At 36.7% G+C, this 25,352-nt stretch overlaps 2 protein-coding genes across 3 annotated transcripts; both read left to right on the top strand.

Moving 5' to 3' along the window:
- The first annotated feature begins 185 nt into the window (after positions 1 to 185).
- On the top strand, positions 186 to 4,802 carry LOC110374652 (uncharacterized). The gene is made up of 8 exons (XM_064034550.1): positions 186 to 431; positions 1,257 to 1,568; positions 1,857 to 2,021; positions 2,524 to 2,612; positions 2,998 to 3,117; positions 3,469 to 3,570; positions 3,660 to 3,729; positions 3,811 to 4,802. Exons 1-8 carry the CDS (start codon positions 309 to 311, stop codon positions 3,985 to 3,987), a joined length of 1,158 nt encoding a protein of 385 aa, XP_063890620.1. The 5' UTR covers positions 186 to 308; the 3' UTR covers positions 3,988 to 4,802.
- A 581-nt stretch (positions 4,803 to 5,383) lies between these two features.
- LOC126055063 (uncharacterized) lies at positions 5,384 to 25,243 on the top strand. Of its 2 annotated transcripts, none has more exons than XM_049842658.2 (6): positions 5,384 to 5,683; positions 12,300 to 12,586; positions 18,555 to 18,762; positions 19,377 to 19,493; positions 20,922 to 21,300; positions 21,824 to 25,243. In XM_049842658.2, exons 2-6 carry the CDS (start codon positions 12,376 to 12,378, stop codon positions 21,908 to 21,910), a joined length of 1,002 nt encoding a protein of 333 aa, XP_049698615.1. In that variant the 5' UTR covers positions 5,384 to 5,683; positions 12,300 to 12,375; the 3' UTR covers positions 21,911 to 25,243. The 2 variants fall into 2 exon arrangements, with proteins under 2 accessions (XP_049698615.1, XP_049698616.1); XM_049842659.2 differs by lacking the exon at positions 5,384 to 5,683 and adding an exon at positions 5,754 to 6,116.
- Positions 25,244 to 25,352: the final 109 nt, after the last annotated feature.

Genomic DNA, 25,352 nt, shown 5'->3' with positions numbered 1-25,352 from the left:
ATAAAATATCTCACACACAGTACTTTTACACCATAAAATAGTAACTCGGAGAAAAATAAATAGACATGAAAGGGAATTAAATGAATATCTCAATATAAGCTAAGCAATGTTAAATATTAATAATTATTTAGAAATTTGATTTAAATTAAACGCTGAATCCATCGAGTCAGTGCTTAAACATATGTTCGAAAATTAAAAATAAACACAACTGTCAAACTCTTTGCGCTATGTCGGGACTTTTTTGCGACATAATTTCGAAAATTTTCGGAATTCCCAGCGATTTGGAGTGATTTACGTACTGTAATAAAATGTCTATCTGTTTACGTACGATTTCTCACAGAATTCTGCCTATAAATGGCATCGTTTCCACCAAAACTCACTCAAGCCGCTTGTCTAGAAAAATCCCTCTGCGGTCACAATTTCTGGAAGAAGTGAGTATATTCCGTTATTTTCTATGATAATAAATATTTTTCTAGTTTATTACGCTACAGGAACGTTGGAACTAGTTACGTAATATTTGTAAAATCTATTTATTTATATTGCCAACTGTATTTTCCTCCTTGACATTGAACTAATTAGAGTATACGGAATGGAAACAATTCACGTGGTGCACTGTGCTGACATACTATGCAATTTCCGCAATGCTCGAAATATTGTGAATGCCAAAAAATCACAAATTTATCCTATGCAATAAATCCTGAAATTTCTACATTTCCCTAAATAGAAAATACACAGCAACTCATAAAATCCCTACTTTTATAAAACCTTTAGTGTATTATTACTTGTTTGATATTATTTGTTTACAAACTGGGACTGCATTCATCTTGGCATCTTACCAGCTTCCCTAAAGTTGCTCATTAATTTAATCTGATGGGATAAAACTTATAATTTTAGGTTAGGACTCAAATTACTCATGGAAAAGTCTGTTATCTGTGCATGTATATATCTATAGTATTAATTAACATTATAATACTCTTTGCTCCTGTGATAGTGATCATGTTTATGTTATTCAAAGAAAATGTAAAACTAAATGCAATGAAATTCAAGCATAATATTATTTCTAAAGAATCTAAAGTTTCTAAAGAGTCCATTGCTTTTACACTTAACATGTTTAAATAATATTTCAAGCTTTCTGCATCATTTATCTCAGAATCATGTATTATGTTAACTACAGTTAGTTAAATAAATTCTTCTTTGAAACAATACATAATGTCTATGAAAATGATATTTAAATTTTTTTAATGTTTGCTCCCCAGTTCCTGAATCGTCGACGCATATCCAGTTGTCAACTAGCACCAAAATGTACTACAGAGAGCAACATCGACGATGTATACATTCACGAGGAGGCGGTGAACGGCCGTCTCTCGGGACAAAGCAACAAGTCCAACTACTATGTCACAAACTGCCGAACAGTATCGAACGACAACCGATACCCGTACGCTGATGATGTGCAAGTGAAGACCTTAGGCCTGACGTCTGATGACTATATAGAGAGGCGAATGCCTCCGTACGCATTTGACGTTCCGTATACCAGTATCAGTGATATAGATTTAACTAAATACAGTAATGTGAGTATGAAGTTATGTCATTCAAATTATTGAAGTTTCAATACTTTTGCACCATCCCACCTTCCTAGCTTGGCATGCTGTACTGGCTCCATAGTAGAGAACCTCAAACAGGGCAAATGTTGCACCTTCATTCGCTCCTATACTTCTGAGCTGTATGGGATGCCAAATTATTTTTAATGATCTAGCTAAGTAATACTTCATGAGGCCCAATGGCTTGCTTGAAACTAATAAGATTGTTTTTTAATGAGTGGGGAACCTACTAACTAATATTTGTCCTATATTTTTCAGGACATAGAACCGACCTGTCTCTCAGAGTTCGAGCGCGACGCGATCGCGTACTGCAGCGGCTCAGTGCTGTCGGGCCCCGTGCAGGCGCAGGCGCCGGAGCCCAGCCGCGACGGCAAGCCCAATGAGGAGCAGCTCATGAAGGTCTACTACACACTGTCGGACACGGTCAGTATATTAAGAAAGTCTGTTTTTATTCGAATAACTGAAAGGCGAGACGAGGCTTCAGACGAAAAGCGCCAATTACAAAAAGAGATATCTAAGCCTTCGTACACCTATACTCTCAATAATACGGATCAGTTGTACTGCATCGCTTGCGACCGGATTTTTAATCCAAACTCTAATTAGATCAGGGCTCACGCTAGGAGGTGAATTTGCCATGGGTCGCCTTTATCGAAATCGATAAGGAGGACTCGGAATAATTATATTTATTAACACCTTGCTTTTTCACCCGCTCGCGTCCAGAGGGAACTACTACATGCTTTTCTCGTATTATAAGCTATATCCCTGCCAAGTTTTAATTCCTTAGTTTTTGAGAGAATGAGGACAAGCAACCATCCATACATACAAACTATTGCGTTATTATAAACGTGGTTCTAGGATAGTAGGATTTATTCAGAATATTAATGTTATGAGCATTGTCTTAACGGTTGGTGTATGTTGGTTCCAGATGCCGAATTTATTTGTGAAGCCACTTGACTACTCCATCTATCACCCAAACATGGTGTTTGTCAACAACATCAGAGGCACCACATCTGTGTAAGTTATTGTTGTAAACAGTTTCTCTATTATATTATATGTGTATATGTAAACCGTTTACAGATGTTAGCTGATAACAAAGATTAGATACAGACATCTAGATTTGTTTACGTGCATCTAAGTATTGCCATCTGAAAATTGCTATTGTTTCAGTGTGTTCGACTTTTCTTGTCACTCATGATCATTTGTGAACCTTCTCTATCCTTATAAACTTTAGTCAATATCATAATTTGATATACTAGTTTCAAGCCATTTCACCCGCTACATGTTATTCTGATGAAAAAGCTTTCATCAAAATCCGTACCGTAAAAGCCGGTTGCGTGTGAAGAAGTAACAAACGTACTCGCAATCTTTCGCCTTCATAATATGAGTGTGATGTTTCCAGAGGTCTGTTCCACTACGTGAAGCAGGTGGCTCTGCTGCGGACGGTGGGGCACCTCAAGTTCGCCTACGTCAAGCTGGAGGTCATGAAGATCACCGCGCATCCTGAAGACTCTTCTATCAAGTAAGTATACTGCTGCAAACTTTTTGGAGATATAAATTTTGTTACTTGTGGAGATGAATTGAAATGGTGACAGCATTTGACGTTTATTTATGTCGCTTCTAGCAAAACTGAGTATATATGTGCGAAACATTCTGAGCGAAAAATCTGTTTCCCAGTTCTAGGCGATATCTGTTGTGGTTGTCAATTGTTCGTTCACTCCATTCGTATGCACATGACATCGCCCGCTAGTGAACGCTGCAAAAGGCGTCCTTTTCATGATGTCCATTATTATGCTCACACTTATACGTCATTGTGTGTATTCTCTTAGAAATCACAGAAATATGTATTTCTAAACTATTGTTCTGTCTCCAGGATGAGGTGGCGCATCAAGGGCATATCGGGCCTGAAGGTATTCTTCATGTTTTGGAAGTACAAACTTTGGAATATGAAGGAAGTGTTCCAGGATCAGGAACTGTGAGTAAATTACAATTATTTCTAGACTTTTCCATTTACCACATGTACTGTAGTTTCAGTATTTTGAATTTTGTCTTTTTATTTTGCAGTTGGTATGACGGGTTCTCAACCTTTTATGTGGGCGCCGATGGTTTGGTACAGAAGCACATTGTAGACAAGGTAAATAAACAACAACATTTGCACCTTTTTGGACTATAAAAGATACCTGAAGCCAACTTTACAAATGATTTATAATTCCAGGTGATGCCAGACCAAGACACGATAATCGACGATGAAGAAAAGGCCCCGATAGCCGCTAAGATTGCCCTCCTCATCGGCCTACTGCCCCGAAACTACCTGTCCGACGTATCTCCCTACTTCAGTTCGTCGGCAGGCACGGCAGACACCACGCCGCTACCTTTCAAAGTGCTAGAATAAACCACCGTATACATAAATACGGGGATATTTACCTCGGGGAAAAGGGGTCCTTCGAAATATCATGCTACCACAGTGAAATCAGTACTTTTACGTCGAATCGAATAGTATAAATGTGAAAATAAGATACTGGTTTTGTTATCATTCGACTGTTTATAGGTCTAATGGGAAAGACGATGTAAAAGTTAGCAGATGGCAACACCTTATCATTGCCAATCAGAAAAAGTAAAATTGACATTGGTAATAATGTTCACACATTTTAATGTTTGGCACGTAAGTTAAGCCATATGTATTTCACAAACGTCTGCCCTGTTGCCTACAGCTACTTACTAGCTACTACAATATACCTGTATCCACAAAGCATAGATGCTATTGTACATAAAATTAATGTATTCGCTAATAAAGCCTTTGTCTATGTCTATAGCTTCCATTTTATATTCTAACAGCCCATGTGACCACCATGTTCATTGTATTTCACATTTCATTAATTTATTGACATCAACTGTGCATTATTTCAATTATTTTTGTTAATATATGAAATAATAAGTTTAGCTAAATCTTCGAAATTACTCACGATGTAATGCGATTTTTGATAGGTTGTTATTTTATTTATAGTTGGAATATTTTTGTTAACGAATGAATTTGTTCTCTGGTCTGCAACGTGACGAGATTGCAGTTACATTAGTTCGGCGTACACGTTTCCACTTCGACGACGCGAAGTAATACACTAGTGATATTTTGATAACTGTGAATGCCTTGTATTAGTCTGTATAGATAATGTTATGTATTGCTATAATACAATAAAATTATGTCCATTACATTTTTGTTTTATTGTGTGTACAAATGAAAAAAGCTTTTAAAAAATAGCTCCCATGCTCCAACTCAATCTGCATACTGATGTCAATCACAACTCTATTACAAGTTTGACCGTATAGGTGTGAAACATTCGCATACAGGAGAGATATGTGCATGTACTTCATTACTATCATTCATTATGAAATTCGTAACAGTTATGTTTGCTACCCAACGTCTACGATCTTCTAATCTTGAGATGCAATCCTGCATTACCTGACACCCCCGCTCCAAAATTCTTGAACTGCTACTGCTGCAGACCTCGGCGATGCATTTTTTGGAAAATAGGAAAATCAAATCAACAACTACAAGGAAGCTTGCAACACTGCAAGATGGCTCCCTATTTTAGACTCGATCAATTCTTTGTTCCAGGAAAATAATAAATCACTATGATTTAGTTATTTTCAAGATCAAAAAAAAAAAACCTTTAGAACAGACAATATTTTGATAAACTAACTAATTTGAAAATAAATTACGAATAGTTTATTAGAAAACATAAAAACTACCATTTTCAAAAATATTTGTCAGATTTTCTGAATATTTGAATAGCAACACAGTTATTTCGCCGTTTCCATGAAGAGTGAAGGGTTTTTGTTGTCAATTTATTTTTATTTAAAAAAATATACAAAGTTAATGACTTTATTCAAAGAAAACGTATTTGATTTAAACGTAGTTAATAAACTGTAAGGTTGAGCGAAAAGTTTAGTGTTAATTAGATTCATATATTTGTGTTTTTCAATTTTGTTTTGTGGCTTCATTGTTTGGAACATTACTGGGACTCGGCTCGTCGAGAAGAAAAGGAGGTCTAGGTTCCATCCAAGTTTGTTCGCGTGATGTCACGACTACGGTGAGTTTATCTTAACTTGTGGGTTTATTAGGTATTGAATCATCTGGCGAGGGGTCATTGTTCGTGTCCGTCGCCCGGGCGCCTGCCAATTGCTTTTAATTATTAGTGTTGCACCGAAGGCGCTGCGCGCGTGTACTCCGTCACTGGTCATATGGAATACTGCCAAGTCGGTCGTATCGCGTAACCAGTTTTCATTCAATCGTCTTGGAATACCTATTTTGAGTTTATTATTTACGATTCAGCCAGTGACTGTGTGGATTGTGTTAAACCCTTTTTTGTGGGATTCCCGAGGGGCAAACCCCAGTTTCTATGTTATATCAATTTTCTTTATCATCTTCAAAGTGTCGTGTGTGTTTATAGGTCTTGTTTTCACGATTAATACTCTGTTTGATGTTTGATACATTCCTCAAACTCTTATCTCAAAGAATTATTGGTGAGTTCATGATTTTTTTCTTTTTATCTAACAACACAATTCCTTTGTTTTATCAATGAAAGTTCCCACTATTGTGTTGTTATATCATTCCTAAGTTCATGTTTCATTGTCACATACAGTAATTAATTAAGCCTTCATTGACAAAGACAAATACACCTTAAATAATGAGTTTATTTTCAAGTTGATGTTGAATGGTTAATGTTTGTGCTCAACATAATTAAGTTCAGTGAAACAAAACACTGTGTGATTGCATCCTCGAGCAAACAATGTAATCTGAGTCAGATAGAGTACACAGGAAAGCCTCACTGTCAACAAATTACCTAATTTGCTTGTAGACTGCTGATCTCTGATGGTTGTCATACAAGTTTTAAGTAATTTTCTAACTGACTACCCAGATTTTTTGGAGGATTTTTTGGAAATGTTCCTTCTTAGTGTTTAATAGACTCTCAAGTATGCAATAAAAAAAATATACGAGTTGTTGTGTCTCTACACATAGTACTTTTTTTCTTAAAAAAATTTTCACACAAAAATCTAAAAATATGAGACACGAATACTTAAGTAAAATATTCCATTTGTGCTACTTTCGTATTTTGATTGGTTCTTTTATAACAATATTCATAGTCTCAAATAGAATACAACGTCTATCTAGCTCCAGTATTGTACAGAAAGCCTTGAAGTTTATAATAGACTCTGTTATTCAATTTGATCAATTGAACATAAAAAAGATACTGTACCGCTCTAGAGCATTTGTTAAGAACATAAAAAATAAATGGTTTCTCAATACATAAAACTTTATAAATTCTCTAACATCACGGCACTATTCCAAGAAAAATATTACTAAAAAGTTCTGTTATATTTTGATTTAAAGAGGTTGGTATCAAAACCATAGATACAAAAAAAAAAACAAATGATTCATATCTATGATACAGTTGTGTAGGCAGCCAGTACAGTTATGGCTGATTTACATTGAGTCAGTAACTGACGTCAGTCCACTGACAAGTCAGTGCTGACCCGGCGCTGCCATCGTGTAAATTGATTTGAAGTCAGTACAGTACTACTGACGAGACACTGACACTACACTGACTTCGTGTAAATAGCACGCGTCAGTTTTCGGCGCCTACACTGACGTCAGTTACTGACTCAATGTAAATCAGCCTTTATGTTGTAACTGAGTAGAACAAAAACTGGGTTAGTTAACAATTAGCATGCCCGAGAAGAAGTGCTGACTATCTTGTTAATTTAATTTTCATAATATTATGAAAGTTACTGTTCAAGATTTTGTGGTACATTTAAAACTTATAATTTTTGTAGTCAGAGTAATGAGCACCATAATTATACCTCCATATTAAATAGATGAATAAATGTATAAAATGCGTATTTTTACTGTAATCAAGTTAAATGTTAATGTCTTATTTTTGCCTTATTGGGCGAATGACACAAAAGTGGATTTGGCGCTTCTACTACGTACCTACGTAATATTTTTACCACTGTATTAATTTTTCTGACCTTCACGAAACTAGCTCTTCCCCGCAGTTTCTTCCATATCCCTAGGGAACTAGTTCGCGCATTCACATAAAAAGTAGTTTAACCCTTCTTAAAAAAAGGCTATATAACCCTCAAATCGAACCATTATTTCTTGAGATTGACAGTGTCCAAATAATCTATTCACAACTTCACAAGCTCTATAATATAAGATTAGATACCTAATATTAGAAAAGACAGCTCTAAAGTCTATAGTACGCACTCATATTGGTGCACATATGACCACTGTCTCCATACAAAGGGCGTATTTGTCCTCGTCAGAAAATACCGGAATCCCATTGAGATATTATTATTTCATACCAAGACGAACTTTGGACATCCTTGCCAAGTACATCAGCGGTTCCATTTTGTTTAGATAGACTTCGAATATGGTGTAAAATGGCCTGAGGCGAAACTTCGGTTTACGGTACTCGCCTGCACCGTTTCTAGAGCGGTGGAGATAAACTTCATAAACTTTGTTAGATGATATATGCAATTTAACTCGTGCATATGGACAAGAACACTGAATCAGCATTTGCCCAATACGTCACTGGTCTTAAAACCTCTCAAAATATAACTTGCTTAGGTACTGAGTGTCGTCAACTTTTTTCCCGAAAAGCAAGATCTCAAATAGAATACCCTGAGAGTGTATGGCCATGACCCATAATTATGTTACAACGACTTTTCGGATAAAATTTACTCATCTACGTTACATTTCTTGTGGAAACTGAACCTTTAGGAATTACAGAAAAATTGAGGTCTAATAAAATATCTAATACGGTCTTCGGTACAGATACCGGCACGGATATTGGGCTCTCGGCGGAAGAGTGGGGATCGCTTTGCGCGCCCGTACGCATAAGGCAATAAGGCAGTAAATCGCTTCTGCGCAGGTGAAGGTCATGGCTCGATATCCGTGCCGATAACTGTACTTTCCCATTTATCCGACGCCCCTGTTTATCTGTCATCATATGATGTGGAGCTCGGAAACACACCCAAATAAAGCGGTTACCAAATGGTTCAAATAGTCCACGGAAGAACTCTAAAATGTCGGTCACGATAACAGCAGGAATGCACGTAAATGGTTATTTATAAAATATACAGGCGCGTGTTTATTTGCTGAAGTAAATGACAGCAAATACCATTGACTCACGAAGTTTGACTGCGAATCGGTTGAGTTTTGCACTGATTGACGGCCGTCCCCAATAATCCTAATAAATGTCAAATTCCTATATTTAGAATATTGGGGACAGCCGTTAGATGACAGATTGAGTCTAAATATCCTTTGAAGAAACCTCAAGAATAATGGTTTTACGATATTTACTAGCTAGCATGGACGCTGGTACGATATTACCAAGAATGAGTTCATTAAAAATGTCCTCAGTTTCAAATGAATCACTGATAGGCACATTAGACCGGTTCCGCATCGGTTATGACGTAATAGCTCTTCAGAATTTAAATAAATTGACTAGTTACTATGAATAGATCGATTTGTCCTGAGTGTTTTTCTCTTTAGGCTGAATAATAAAACATCGTGTCTTAGTTATCACCGCTCAAAAAGGAGCTAAGGAAAACCACGAGAAAACAGACACGCACACTCATTTCTAGGCCCAAAACCCGTGTGATAAATAACAGCAAATGTGACCATTTTCCACAATAAACTACGACTATTTGGTCCAAAATCAACGTTAATTTTATTTCGAACTAGCTGTTGCCCGCGACTTCGTCTGCGTGAGCAATATAAAATTTCAAATTTCGTTTATTTAGTCATTCATTGCTCAACCCCCGTAGGTGATAGCGTGATAATATATAGCCTATGTGTTGAACCGGCCCCCAGGTAATAGTCATGCAAAATTTGATTGAAATCCATGCAGTACTTTTTGAGTTTATCCGGGACAAACATACAGACAAACAGATAAACAGACATACAGACAAAAATTCTAAAAACTACATATTTGGGTTCAGAATCGATTATGGATCACCCCCCAAGTATTCTTTAAAAAAAATATTCAATGTACAGTTTTGACTTTCCTATCATTTTATTATATGTATAGATAGGGTCCTCTTTTAGAGTTGCAAGTCCCCTGGTCCTTCCAGCTAGTCTAGATTAGAAACCAACTGGCAACAAAAGGGATCTGTATAATGAAAATACTATAAGTCAGTGTATATGAGCTTCAATGGGTATCCTAAGGGCATAACAAGTTTTAATAAACACGTTCACTGCTGCCAACAAGTAAGTACCTATCAGGTTTTCTCTTCGCTTTCCATTTTGTTCCTTTTGTGTCTTCCATGGGCCACATAACCTTGATCAACTATAATTCTGGTCACATATACAGTTCACTGTAAGTCGGAATATAGGGCCACCATATGTTCTAAGAACTCGCTAAGAAAAATACGCTATCAGATTTATTCCTTACTAGCTTCCACTCTTAGTTTTACCAGCGTCCCGAGAAAACTGCTTCCCGTAGCTGGATAGTGACAAAAACTATCTAGAGGAGCTCTAGCCGGGACAAGGTATGTCCTTCTCCCGGGTCTAAGCTCCCTTCTCTCTAATTTTCAGCTTAATCGGCCTACCTGTTCAAGTTGTGATGACATGACCAAGGGATATTTCTAGGGATTTATATAACAGTTTGATTCAAGTAATATAAAGTGACGTAGATCACTCAATTGAAAGTCCTGCAGTAGTCAAGCATGTTTCGAATAATTGCTGAAGACGATAAATGAACAAAAAAAAGCGTTAGACTTGTAACCGTTTTTAGTCAAGCGTCACGATCAGATAATTATGCAAATAGTCAAGGTTGAGGTCCTAGTATCAAGGCCTCTTGTTCTCATCGGTTCAGAATATTTATTGCCCATGTTTGTAAGTCATGTCTTAGTTTATGTAAACTGACAAATTCGCGAATGTGTTGTAAGCGTAATTGCCTTTTCGCACTTAAGTCGTTTTTTATCCTTCCTGTTGGCGTATTTTTTAAGTTTTGGTATTCTTAAAAGGTGTAACAGCACTCTTTATATTTTTACAATCCGGAAACTACGTTTATTGGTACATGACTTTTAAATACAGCACCATTAGGGCTTTTAGGATCAATACACCAAACGTAGAGGATTCGTTAGTTAGTATAAACATGCGAGATTTTTTGCCCAATCTCGAAAATTGCTCATCCACAAGTCATTCACCCCTAGTGGACAATTTTTTAAAACAACGGCTCATTTCTTTGATGGCCATGTTCAGATAGAGTTTTTATACGCTAATCACTTTTTAATGGCGACCTTGCGTCGACTTGATACTGGCCAGTGTATTATTAGTGCTCGGCCTATTCTGGTTTTGTCAACGTAAGAAGGTTGATAGTAAACTGATTAACGAAGTTTTCCTAGGAATAAATATGAAATTATAGAACAAAAACATTGACGTAGGTTATATATTTATGGTATGGATGATCCTCCAATGATCAAGGTAGTTTTGAGTTCTTTATGCTTGAGGTATTTATACATAAACAGCTGTTCTCCACGTCCGGGGAACCCGAGGGAACCTATGTCCTTTCTCAAGCACTTAGATGGTGCGTGCATCTATTTCATTTGAATCAGTCCAGGAGTTTTTTCATGAAACCCGGACGGCAAACATACATAATCTCTCACTTTCAGGAGGTACTTTCACGTTTATCATATTAATTAGTAAGGATTAACTGAAGAGCCTTTCTCAATTACACTCATCACACAGCTCTTGAGAATTACCAACATTTTTCCTCAGCCAGTCATCAAGGGGTTTTGTTTTAGGATTTCCCCTGTGAAAGTCGAAAGTCACTTTTGATAACGTTCACGTGTTAAATCAACTTTCCATTACATATAGTAATAGAAAGAAATTATAAGTTTATTATCAGCAATAGTGCATAATGATTAATGCACTGTGAAATGTTGAATGATGTTTCTGATAAGCTATTCAGTATATTCTGTTACGTGGAACCGATTACTTAGAAATTACATCAGTTTCTGACTTACCGTGGAAAGGTGAACGAAAGCACGTATGTAGTAAAGGCAAAATTATATCTAGAATAATGGGGATCGTCATTTACGCTGTATAAGATCTTGTATAGGTAAATTCATATCGATTTCTAGAACGATATCTTCATCGACTGGCTTGATTAAATTTTCGAACAATTTAAATTCTCAAGCATTTGTTTAAATCTCATCTATATTAAAGTCTGCAGCTTCTGTCTGGCTCCTATTCGACCTACAGGACGTAGACCTCATTTAGTTTGAACCTGAGGGTTCGGCTAAAGGTCAGTGACCTCTTGTCATGTACCACCTTGCTTGTCTGCGATGTTCTTTGTGTCAAATGTCTAGCCGTCTAGCCTAACTGCAATCTGTAATCAAACTTTCGCAAAGAGAGAAGTACTCGATTATTATTTGTACATGTGTGCATCGGATCTGTCCCCACACGCGGTATCCAATTAAGGACCCACTCAATATTTTTGAGGCACAAATAGGCGGTAAAAAAACGGGAATTGAGTTTTTCCTGCTGATAATAAAACGATAAGACCACATCCTAAACCTTGATACATACCTATAACCAACATGGATACTTGAAGTTTTTTTTATTTCTTTCAGTAATTAACTGACCACGTGCTAACGTAACTACAGCAGCTTACTTATCAAGTTCTTTTGTTTCAGGTGCTAAACAATTAGACTGATAACTTAAGAAGACACAATCTGGCAAGACTGAGACCTATGATGACATAGCGTAAAAATGTCGAAAGTGCTGAGCGCGCTCGGGGGCGCGTTACCCGACGAACGACCCTTACTCTCTCTTCAGATCGTGGAGACTGTGGCCAAGTGCCCCACAGGGTACTGGCCTGTCAGCAGAACTTATGATGAAGACGCCGACGCTGGGTTACTGCGGCAGAATGGACTGTTCGGGAAGAAACCGAGCCATTATATTTGTTTGTCCAAGTCGGAGGGTGAGTTCTTTACTAAAAATTTTTACTTTACTTTTGTATTAAGTATAGCTTCCTTCGCTGTTTTCACCTGCGTCACTTGAAAACTACTTCGCGTATAAAAAGTAACATTATAGCCTTCATCAATGGATGGGCTATCTAACACTGAAAGTTTCATATTGGACCAGTAGTTCCCAAGATTAGCGTGTTAAAGCACAAATAATCTCTTCAGGTTTAATATTGTATAAGTTTTATATGGATAGTTATCTACTTACTTACTGAACCGATTCTATAGTCCATAAGTTATTCCAGTAATGGATATTGAACAGAAACTTTATGTATGTTTCATGTATGTAGTGTACCTGTAAAATGGGAAAATCTCCTGGCAGAAGCTAGTTTTAATATACTTTTGTAAAGAAGTTATACGAATCCGAAACTTCGGAACGAATACGATGTAAAATTGTGATGATGATGATGTCCTCCTAGCCGATTATCGGCTACGGCGGCTGTTCTCATTTAAGGAGTTCAGCCAATTGCGCAGGACATATTATAGTGCACAAGCATTTGCGCAGACGCAGGTGCACTCCCTATTCCTTCACTCTCATAATCCGATGGGACGGCAATCCGACACGACCGGAGAGAGATCAGGCGCAGGACCGACATTTACGTGCTCTCCGATGCACGGGTGTATCAATCACCAACTTCCAGGCTCCGGGCTGCTTTGTGAAAGTCTTCTAAAACCCACAATGCGATTTCGACCCGACTCGGGAATCGAACCCGAGACCTCGTGCTCAGCAGCCGCACTTGCGACAGCTAGACCAACGAGGCAGTTAAAATTGTAAACTGTAAACTGTAAAATTGTAAACTGGGAATGGAACTACATGGAATTTGCGATATACGATTATATACCTACGGAAATGTATTTTTAACATGAAGTTGCTGTTAGTGCATTTTCTTTTATCTCTATTTTTATTTCTGGTTTTAGGATACATACATATATATATACATATTGAATTTATTTACCTAAATTAAAAATACTAAACTCGACGTTTATAGAATTACATTCCACATAGGAAATAGTGTTAATCTGTTTTGTTTTTATCGTTTTGACTGCTTATTCAGAAATTAGCATAATGATAAAAACTGTTTATGTTCAATTTATTTAGATCTATAAAATGCTGAAAGTTGAAAGTTAATTTGGATCCTGTTTACTATAGCACCATTTCGACTTATTCAAAAATTAAATTATTTGTTACACATACATACAAGCATCCTGCCATTAATTCTTTGAATTTCTTATTAATAAAACAAACAACTGTTAATATGAATATTTTGTACATTTTACAACTGTAAACTTCGGTTTTACTATCTGCATAATCCGGCTTTCAAACCTACTGAATATAGAGATCCTGAGAAAATATATAGTTTACATACTTTTTACCCAGCTGCAAAAAGTTTTTCACTCGGGACACAGGTGCAACCGCGGGGAACAACTAGTCTTAAATAACAGACATTTAATACAGTTACGTTAATTTAAAACTCCAGTTAATCAAGTTAACAAAAAGTTTCACGTATCCCGAACGGATGTCATGATGAGTACTGATTATCAACCCTGGCTATGATTAATTGGAATACTCGGCCGCATACCGACCACTTTAGCTCGTAGGACACACAACGGTTTGTTGCCTTTCCTTTGACATCAAATTCATATAAGGATTTACACGTGGTTAAGAAGGACAAGGAAGGAAGGCGTAGGGTATTCCTAAAATAGATCATGATTCAGTTCTCGTTAATCAATGTGAAGGATTAGCAAGCATATAACGTAATTAAATAAAATAACATTGCTCGAGTCTTCTTTGTTAAGATACATCATCATCTGCCCTTTTATCGTCCCACTGCTGGACACCGGCCTCCTCTCACACAGAGAATGATTGAGAGTAAATCACCACGCTTGCTCATTGCGGATTTTTGCCTTTACCTTTAATCAGTCATTGGTGTCCAAGATATAGGTACATCGAAAGTACATACAAACTGAATAAAAATTGCAATAATACTAGTCTGACCTGGAATTGAATCCACACTAATCCATGAGAGGTTGTTACTTTACCCACTAGGCCAGCACGACGATACATCATTCAGTATAAAAGATAAAAAGAAACCTAACCCACAATTTCCTTTCAGTTTCCAAACACAGAACAGATTGTCATTCAATAACTGCACCGAACCATTTAACATTCCGTTCGTCGCGTAAATCGATTACACACTTGTAATCGGACACCCGCTAGTCCGTAAATCGATTAACTAATCGATACGCCGGTGGCAGAACGATGCATTGTCTTTGCGTTGTTGGTTACAACACGATAGGACTGGCTGGCGAGATAAATGGGTCAACGTGATAACTGTATTATGAAAGCCCTTTAGAACGATAAAGGTTTTATTTATCTATGAGCGGACAAAGCCCTATGTGGCCGGTAGGCTTAAACAAATGATTAAAATGGTAAACTAGATAAATGCTTGCTTTATCGTAGAATTTTCGAGGAATGTACCATGCACACAAAAACATTTGAGTTGAAGCCACAACCAATAGGCTGATAAAAAGCCGAAGCCAATCCAATCACACATTTACATTTACTTTCATTAAACTTGGTACGAAGGCCGAATTTGTTGTCAGCCGATCAGTCAATGGGCCACGACTGAAGCCCGACGTCACCGCGTAGCCCCCGGTCTCAATCACGACGTTTCTGGGTCACTGTCTCGTTTGTTAGTAGATTGGCGTTGTGTTCCATGAAAATGGATATTTAATACGTGGTTATTGTATGGGGAAATGGGTTTCAACGTGGAACATATTTCTCTAAGGAATGCTTTTTATGTTATAGCTCAGGCTAGTTCTTTAGGGCGTTGGCTCAGCTGACTTTGCGGTTTCAGGTTTTGATGTAGGCTTTCAATTTGATCAAAAGAAGTTTGGCAACCGTGTTATACTTATACAGATGGTAAATTAGAAAGCCCAATGCGGTATTTATTTGGATCCAATTCAATCTAAAAGTCTAGTAGATAAAAATATCAGTTTAGATCAGACTGTATAATGTTTGTCGAGTTGCACCTGCAAAAGTAAAACAAATTGGAAAAGTGCCATGTTGGGTAATCGTAATAAATCTATTAATAGCTATCTCGTCATAATGATTCTCGTTATCTCTCATCTGCATAGGACTAGTTTAATAACAACCTAATAAAGATTTGTCTTGCACTCCATAACAGAATACTATTACAGAAGTAATTAAACTAATGCTCTTTACATAACTATGGTTATCAGATATGAAATTGCCCTTTGCCCACGAGACCTTATCTCCCAAAGAAAGATTCTGTTCTCACAGTAACATACGAAGAATGCTGATGTTGCCGTAAATAGATGACCAGGTTTTGTCACCAACAATGTAATAGCTAGAGAAGCCAGGAGTCACCGTAATGGTATGCTGACACTGATTAAATGATTGCCATTCACGTATCTGCGTATCTTCCCACGGTAGTGTTATCCTATCTATCATTTACATTTGCTACTAAATAAGGATTTTTGCGCCAATTGAATGAATCCTGCGTTAAACACCTCTAAGTAAGGAAATAAGCCATGTATTCACTGAGAAACAATTGTTTATAAACACTGTTTCAGAAACAAAATCTACGTGTTTCTGAAACAAATAATTTTGTTTCAGAAACGTATAATTTTGTTTCTGTAAACACTACGTGTTTATCATCTGACGGTCAAACATCTGACGGTGTGGACGGCAGTTTCCGAAACATTGTTGCTGTAAAGCCACATATTCACTGGGAAACAATGTTTCAGATACACAGTTTCTGAAACATCACGTAGATGTTTACAGCAACAATGTTTCGGAAACTGCCGTCCACACCGTCAGATGTTTACAATATGTTTATTTGGCGTTTATAAACAAATGAAACACGCGTCCACACTTGTATGCACATGTTGCGCAACTGATTTGTTTCTGTGCTCCCCGCCACGGGTGGGGAGCACAGAAACATTCGATAAACACGTAGTGTTTACAGAAACAAAATTATATGTTTCTGAAACAAAATTATTTGTTTCAGAAACACGTAGATTTTGTTTCTGAAACAATTGTTTCTCAGTGAATACATGGCTTAAACATCTACGAGATGTTTCAGAAACTGTGTATCTGAAACATTGTTTCCCAGTGAATACGTGGCTATAGTGTTATTAATGTAGTTACTTTACTAATACAAATAATCCTAAAGTGTTTGTCTGCCTCTGCGGCTTTCTTGCAGAAACTACTGAATCGATCTAAATGACGTTTACAACTAAGTGACATACTTTTCATCCGGATGCGGAAAGTATTACCTCCGAACACAGGTAGAACTTTGGGAAACAGATAGTCAGGAATTCTATCATGGTCCAAAATATATTGAATGAAATATAACTGATCTTTGGTCACGGATGCAGGATACAGGACTTTAGATATCTTCTGGTATTTGTTGTTATCAGAATTACTCACCGTTTCTGATGTTATCAAGTATCTAAGATCCTAGTATTTTTTATCTAAAATCTACTGATGACTAACACAAATGTATTTGCACTCGTATTTTACCTGATGCGGCATTTTATCAGTCATTGAGTGCTTTCAGTGCTTTGCAAGATTTTGAATAATATTAATGTGATATGTATAAAAAAAAATAAAAAAATATATATTATCATTCGTCTGACTCATAATTAAATTGTGTGCGTAGGATGACATAGATCTGATCAATATCTGATTATGTTAAGTATTAGTCGTAGAATTTGGTAACAGATTCCGCTAGCCCTACATTTTTGAATTGAAGTTTCAAGTCAATGTATTTGACTTGAAACTTACGATTATATTAAGAGCTGTGGTCAGTAAGTCAGTACAAAAGTATCACTTTTAAAATGAGTCAGTACTTATAAATCTGCTCCAAGAATATTGACGTTAATAATTTAATGTCTCATGTTCTGCGGTTAATGGAGTATCATACTATAAAGCTATATTCATCTGTATTAACCATGTATATTAGAATAGATAGACTAATATTATAAAGCTTTACGCGGTAATCTCGAGACCGATTTGCACAATTCTTGTAGTGTTAGGTAGCCCGTTTACTTATCAAGAGGCTAAGGGCAAATTTTTATCAGAATTACAATCAAGCTTGAAAAGATAAATCAATTTCCTCATTTATATCATAATATTATGTGACGGTGTTATAACAACACTTTGAGACTTTTCACCAGCTGTGCTCATTAGGTATTTTCTAAGCTAATACACTTTTCCGGGACACTAAGCCCAAGGGATCAGTGTTAAAGTATTAAAAGTACAAGGGTACCCTTACACGGCTTCCTAATCGATCAGGTAGTTTCTAAACGTTCGCTGTCGTAATCCAATTTGATTTTCAGACTTTGGTAATGCATTTAAAATGTTAGGACATTAGAATATTCAAAATATGATAAGTTTAACAAATTGCTGTGACGCCGGATATGTTATTTATGATATGTTTTTGTCTCGTGATAAGTTTGACCTTTGTAAGAGACAGCTCGTCGGGATTCCCTAATTGTCCGGAGATTATCAATGGCTAAGGGAAAATATTGTGCTTGATGCATAGAATGTAACACGTGCAATTACTTTGTGTTAACAGACTTTCACATTTACTGAAATATGAAATATTACTTTGTGTGGAATCCATTAAAATGCTTTGTATTATTTTGGAGCAGGCAGAAAATTGTATCTTCCAAAATTTGCAGAGAGAAAAATAGTGTCCCATTTCCTTTAGAGACATATTTAATAAGAGAAAACAAAACAAAATCACCTTTTATAAAAAAAATCTACATTTGGCTCTAGTATTTGGCACTCAAGAATAGTAGAGCCTTTTATTAGGATAGTTGGGATGGTGTTAATTCTGAACGCTTTAGAATTTTGAAACTGTAAATAATTAATTATATTTATTCCTCATCCAGGAGTTCCCGGCTACGTAATGGACGGTGTGGTCATAGTAGGGGAGAGAGAAGCAGCCCCGGCCGGGTATAGCGTCGCAGGACGGGCCGGCAAGCGGCGGCTTTGCACGCGCGTATCCCGTCCGGCGGCGGCGCGGGCGCATCCGCCGGTCACTGACGTCATCGTGTGCTCTAAGATGAGGCAGGCTCCACAGGGATTCATTTTAGCTGGGTAAGCTGGTCAACAATAGATATGAAATCACTCCTGTCGACTCCGGCACAATAACCGAATTTTAAATTGCTGCAAATGAATTGGTCGAAACGTCTGAATGGAAGAATCACAGATAGGACAGATCGATGCCGACGCTATCACATTCAAACGGCTGACAGTTCTGTATGACAGACTTTTACTCCCTAGAATTTGAATTCGTCAACGCAGTTGATTCTGATAGATGTGCGTTCACCATTAGAGAACTTCCAAATGGGATAAAAGTGTGCGGGTGTCATGTGAAAGTTTACACTTACTGACTCGTTGTATTAGAAAATGGCACAGCACATACTATTCTTACAAATATTACAAAGCTTTTTTTTATTTAAAACTTTGGTTTTATGTTAATCTTTCAACGGTACATGAGAGTTCCGTCAACTTACGAGTAATACATCGGTTAATAGCTAAAGTATGCTGCTTTGTATTCAGTAACATAGGCGCAAATTCATCGACAACATAAACGCGCCCGTTTTCCATGTTCCATGTTTTTCACGTTCAATTTTCAAAGTAAACAATCATTTTGAAAAGTGCCTTTTGTCGGTAAACTTAGGCTTGAAAGTAAATGCATATTGTTTCAGTGAAATAAACGGCAAGATGGTGTGCTACAAAGTGAGCGGCGGCAGCCCGGAGACTTCGCCCACACACAACGAGTATGAAAACGTGCTTACCAACATCACGCCTGAAGCTAATCGGAGGTGAGCCGAGAACTAGCTAGTGGTATCGTCGTCATCTTATTGCCTTTCTTAATCATCCTGTCATCCACTTGTTTCCATACCTCCTATGACGTCAAAAATACCGATTGTAAAGGTAGAATTCCGTGGGTAGCGGCTGACGCAGCCGCGCGCGGCCTACGACAGTCGTCGGCCGCGCGCGACAATAGTCAACATATGAAAATGTATGGCGCCGCTGCCGAGGCCAGCGAAAGTCGCGCGCGGCTGACGAATTTCGTAAGCCGCGCGCGGCATTGTCTTGAAATTAGTCGATTTTGTTCGTCCGTTCCCTCTAGTCGAAGTGCTAATTGATATCCTTGAAGAAGAAGAGGATGACGTGTTGCTGTGGCTGTATTATGAAAATAGATTACCAATCTACCCTATCTTTAAAAAGTAGAAATGATGAAGGATACTACCAAATACTGATTCAAAAGCATTTGTATTGTAAGGAAAACAAAAGGTAGTTTTGCCGACTAAATAAAAAACAATTCAATTCTGGTTTTACTAAAATTCTATAGATGTTATTAAGCGCTAGACCATGTTGAGATGCATACGGCCGCGCGCGGCTCACGAAATTCGTCGGCCGCGCGCGACTGTCGCTGGCCTCGGCAGCGGCGCCATACATTTTCATATGTTGACTATTGTCGCGCGCGGCCGACGACTGTCGTAAGCCGCGCGCGGCTGTCGTAGCCGCTATCCACGGAATTCTACCTTAAGCCTAACATACTAATTATATATAGGACCGCTTTTTTCGAAGTCTTTTTTAAAAACATCTTTCCAGCTATTTCGTCTTTCTCGTCATATCGTTTTCAAAGAAGGTAACGACACTCGTTTTTACCTCGTTATCATGATTTTTTCATATTTGAAGAATAATTATCAGGTTTTTAGACTTACGTATGCGCTTAGTTATTAGTTACATTTCGCAAAACTGATAAGACTTCGTTATTGATATAATAGAATCGTTTCCTGGCAATTATTTCGGCAGGATGACGATAACGACTATCGGAGACCGCTATTATGAAATGCTTATAATGATCCAAAAGTAACTAAAAATACTGGCCGCTGAATTCTTCGAAATGAAACTGTAACGTAACAAAGGAGTCTCCCTTGATGAATAAATCCGTCACTGACGAATTAACTCGTTCTCGTACTTATGTACATCATATGAACAATAATATATTCGAGGCCAATATGATACACAGTCGTTTACGTATGAAGATGTGTTAATTATACTATATAGTATTCATTAAAGTCTCCCGAACTTCATACAATACATGTTTTTAAACAGTACCCATTGTAAAGTTATAGTATTAATCAAAATACACGTGTTGTTATGAGAGACTTAATACAATACTGATTATGCGGGTCAGTGTTACCGTGAGAAATAACCGTAATATTATATGATTGTTTCAGGTTACGAGTACCAGAGCGACCCCCTAAATTGTCCCCACTAGTTTCGGAGCTAAACAACCTGAATCTCAAACAGTCTCCAACTACTTACCCGAACATTGAAGAGTTTACATCAGACCATGACTACGAGGCTTTAAGCCCCTCGTATAATATCAAGCCAAGCCGGCCGGCACCAAGGCCCCCGTCGGCTAAGTCCCCAGTCCCGCACGGCAGCCCTGCGGGTCCCACGGGTCCCACATCGCCGATATCTCACGGCCGCAAGAAGGGCCCCGCGCCTCTGCCAAGGAACACGATTTATCAGACGTTAGGGGGGTACAACGGGATGGAAGGAGTACCATTCTTACTCAACCCCAAGCTGAGGGGGCTGCCTAGTGATAGTTTGGTGAGTTTGCACTTCATATTTTACATTATCAATTATATTTAAAGCAATTTTCTGATCTGAAGCCAACCCCAACATAGTTGGGAAAAAGGCTCGGAGGATGATGATGATCTAAAGCAATTTTTACCTGCAGTCGGTCAAAAATTTATTCACGATTTGTGAATTGAGATTCATTTGAACGTAAATACTAATATAACCAACGGTCTGACTCACTTTATTTGAGTAATGAGTGTAGTAGTACGCAGGAAAACGTAATTAGTTGTTATTATAATTTCATACAGATTATAATATTCAATGCTTTTCCTCTATGACACAGATTTAGGTAATAAACCAATTGATACAGCAAGTTTCTGCTCTCGATAAATTTAAATACTATTGAACGGATTTTTATGCGGTTTTCACAAGTACATAGCCGTCATTCGAGTCATTCCTGAAGGTTTAGGTATATAGTTTAAACCCGTACAAAGGCAAAGAATAAGGGTTGCTAGTATACAATATTAAAATGCAAATATATTTTTTCTTTCAGACACAATTGCCAGTGATAAAGCGGCGTTCTCGCTTCGATTTAGACCGTGACTACACATACACTTTCGGCGTGGAGCGGCAAACGTGAGACGAAGCAATTCCGACCTTACTGCCATATACATAAGGTATATTATACTATACGTATAGACCATCACACATGACTTCGATACCAATCGATTCTAAACACATAAAAAAATCATGATTCTGAGTTTTCTATAGAAAATGCTCAATCACTTTTGGTAGAAATTACCCCTAAATAGACTAATAGTGTGGCCACTCCACGTAGAATTTTCGATTGCAGTAGAAATAGTAACTGTGTGGGGATTCAAAGCGGGAGATTATTATCGTAAGCCTTAAATGTATTTCTGAGAACACCAATCATCTTAATATTATAGGTGCGTTGTATTTCATTAAACCAGGGATTGCGTATGAATGTATTTTAGAAGTATTTCAGGGTTAAAAGTATGGAAATAGACGACGGTAGTAATCCATCACATTCCACATTTAAAAGTACCTGTGGGAATATATCAAAAATGTACGTTGGCAACAATTTAATTTAGGTATAAGCTAAAATGTTGCCAGACTACAAAAATAAAGCTTCCATGGTAGTTTCTATGTTTTGATTCAATGCTATTAAATTATAATGAAATTGGTTGTGTTGTAAACGTGACGTATTCAACTCAGTCTGCTCAAACGTAAGATTGTGTTATGATTACTTACGTACTTTAGCAATTTGATTACATATCTCTTTTTTAACATTGTAAATGTTACGGTATAGCTATGGAATAAGAGACATTTGGAATTTTAAGTTTATAACTAAATGATATGTATGTTTAAGTTCATAATTAATTATAGAAAATGTAAATAAAATTAATCCCACTGATTAGAAAAGTTATGTTTACGTACTTACGTATATGACTTTTCTATTACAAAATTTTGCTTTCTTACTTCAAAACTGACTTGAGATACTTAGCAGTTTTCAGACAAAAGAAAATGTACCTAAAAATGTTCAGTTTATAAACAAAGCAGTAAGAAGAAGCCTTAGTCCAGCTACGGCTAGACTCGCAAAGTAAGAATAAATAACTTTTGTTCCATTGTCTCTCATTTCCTAGCTGGTAGTGACCCTGAGGCCTTGATCGCGTGTCGGCGCGTAGTTATAGATCTCGCACGGAATATATCTGTATTTCATTGATGATGCTACAGTACATCCTATGTATCTTAGCGAGTCTAAAGTTCACAATGTGCATCAAAGAGCTATTTTCATTGTTATAGTATTATCGACTTTATTCAAATTGAAATAGAGTCTAAATTAAAAATTACAATTTAAGCGCGTAGTTGCTTGGGTATTTTTCATGTCTCAGTTTTGTTGAGTTTAGATTCTATTTCTATGAGGATAGTGTCGAGAATAGTTTGGCAGTGTGAACGAAATACGGTACCTGTAAGATTTCTGGCTCAATTTACAGTTATATTACAGGTGTACAGATCTAGGTCTAGATAAGATGTGTTGGAACTGCTTGTTATAATTGGGTGTTATAAGCGGAACTGTAGATAAACAATTGATTGAAAGGGAATTATGATGACAATGTTTTTACCAACTTCCCGAAAAGAAGAAGGTACTCAATTCGAACGTGTATAAACATTTCGACAATGTATGGTTTTATAAGTCGACAATGTATTTCTTTCTTATGATATTTTATGGGCACAAAAACTATTTTAGAAAAATAAACCTGTGGAAATGTCTTCCCAGCTCCTTTGGGATTTTAATAATTACATATGATTAGAAGGTGAATACTTCTGAGATTATCATTTTAAGTTGGTATAACTTCTTGATTTTAAGTTGGTGTAACTTTTTCATGACTCCAATATGAGTTTTTCCCATTACAAAACTAAAATATATGATTATATTTTTCTCTCTTGATGTGTTAAACTTTCATCTGTAAGGACAACATAAGCTGACTAGTATACTTAGTGTTAACAGTGATAATGATTTGTAATGTAACAACTATGTGCCAACGCCAGTACAAAGTGTAGCCTGACACTCGGCGCCAGCCAGCCAATACGACTAGTCAAAGTGAACGAATTTTGATTATTTGCACCATTGCGACTGACATGATATTAACGCTCACGATTATACAAATTTTGTATTAAGAGTAATAGCTGTATTATGAAGAATTAGATAAGATATAAATGATTGTTTCGTTGTACAAAATGCATTTAAGGGAAACACCCTTAAAAGCAACTCCATTTACATAATTCAACTATAACCAGCCGTGAAATTGCCGCCCATATCGGTCAAAGCTGCGACTTTACTGCTGAAAATGGTTCGGTTATCGTTATAGTTAAATGATGTGAACCTCGGGGGATCTCTTCGTAATTTTAACCAACTTCAAAAAAGGGAGGATGGTATATTCTTGAAGGGTTGAAGACCTCAATGAATTTTGCGATTCATATTGACTTCTTAATACAGTTATTGAAGTCCAATATTTAGACAATTTCATGAATTGTCATGTTATATTGATATTGTCAATAACCGGTGTTTTCATGTAAACAATATGGAAGTTATGATTGATTTAGTAATGTCTGTTAGGTTACGTTAGTTTACATATACAAGAATGTATTGTTTCGATGTATTGCATGTGTTTAGTTAATACCGATTGTTGATACAGGTAAATAACAATATTATTATACACACATACATGTGATTTGTGAATTAGTGATGTTAATTTCCTATTTATGTGAACATTATTTTTTCCTCTTCGTGAATGATATTTTCCATCAAGAATGTAAAAAATGTATAACGTTTAAATCTTAGGCTTTAGGGGTGAAAACTTTGATTAAGATCCATCGCTCACGATAATATTATATTGGTTTATTACTTCCGCTGATTTAGGTGGACTCAAAACAAAATTTGTTTATTAAAAGTAACGTTTAGTTAAGAGTCCTGTAATTTCTTTGCTTATGGTATGCTCCCGATAAAGCAATGAGTGACCTTAAAATATTAAATAAAGTGTGCGATGGAGCTAAACAGTCCAGTTTGCACTATCGTTTGTCAATTCGTTGTACATATCTTAGCGTATTGTGTTCACACGACTGTTATTTATTAACTCGATAACTAGCTTTATTTGCTTCTTATTATGTATATTCATTCAACTGACGTTTTAACTAGAATGTAAAGAGATCCTGTAATGCAATTCACATGTTTCTAGTTGTAATTGTTATAGATTGGACATGACAGAATAGTATTGTTTTTGTCTCAAATCCTATTTGTTTTACTCAAATATTTATTAGTGATATTGTAAATAATTTATGTATAATGCAATTAGAGAATTAGTACGCTTTTTTACACATTAGAAATGTATTTCATCTGATAATTTGTTTAGAATGACTATGAAGGAATAAAATTTAAATTATTGACTGATTATACTGTGATTTTATTTTTTCTCTTAACTTTTCCTGCCCTTTTACAGAAGTTAATCGGACAAGTTAGTTTAATAATCATGACCCTGTTACGGGTACGGGTACGTGTACGG

This window comes from Helicoverpa armigera, chromosome 5, assembly GCF_030705265.1.
Source record: "Helicoverpa armigera isolate CAAS_96S chromosome 5, ASM3070526v1, whole genome shotgun sequence".
Lineage (NCBI taxonomy): Eukaryota > Metazoa > Arthropoda > Insecta > Lepidoptera > Noctuidae > Helicoverpa > Helicoverpa armigera.
The sequence above is the reverse complement of the archived record's forward strand: the minus strand, read 5'-3'. Positions and strand labels throughout refer to the sequence as shown.

Bases quoted from the DNA above. Each gene is read 5' to 3' on its own strand.
- LOC110374652 (XM_064034550.1), top strand. From the start codon at position 309: ATGTCTATCTGTTTACGTACGATTTCTCACAGAATTCTGCCTATAAAT. The intron at 432-1,256 runs GTGAGTATATTC...TTTGCTCCCCAG, and splicing joins GGTCACAATTTCTGGAAGAA to TTCCTGAATCGTCGACGCAT. The intron at 2,022-2,523 runs GTCAGTATATTA...TGTTGGTTCCAG, and splicing joins ACTACACACTGTCGGACACG to ATGCCGAATTTATTTGTGAA.
- LOC126055063 (XM_049842658.2), top strand. From the start codon at position 12,376: ATGTCGAAAGTGCTGAGCGCGCTCGGGGGCGCGTTACCCGACGAACGA. The intron at 12,587-18,554 runs GTGAGTTCTTTA...TTCCTCATCCAG, and splicing joins TTGTTTGTCCAAGTCGGAGG to GAGTTCCCGGCTACGTAATG. The intron at 21,301-21,823 runs GTGAGTTTGCAC...TTTTTCTTTCAG, and splicing joins GGCTGCCTAGTGATAGTTTG to ACACAATTGCCAGTGATAAA.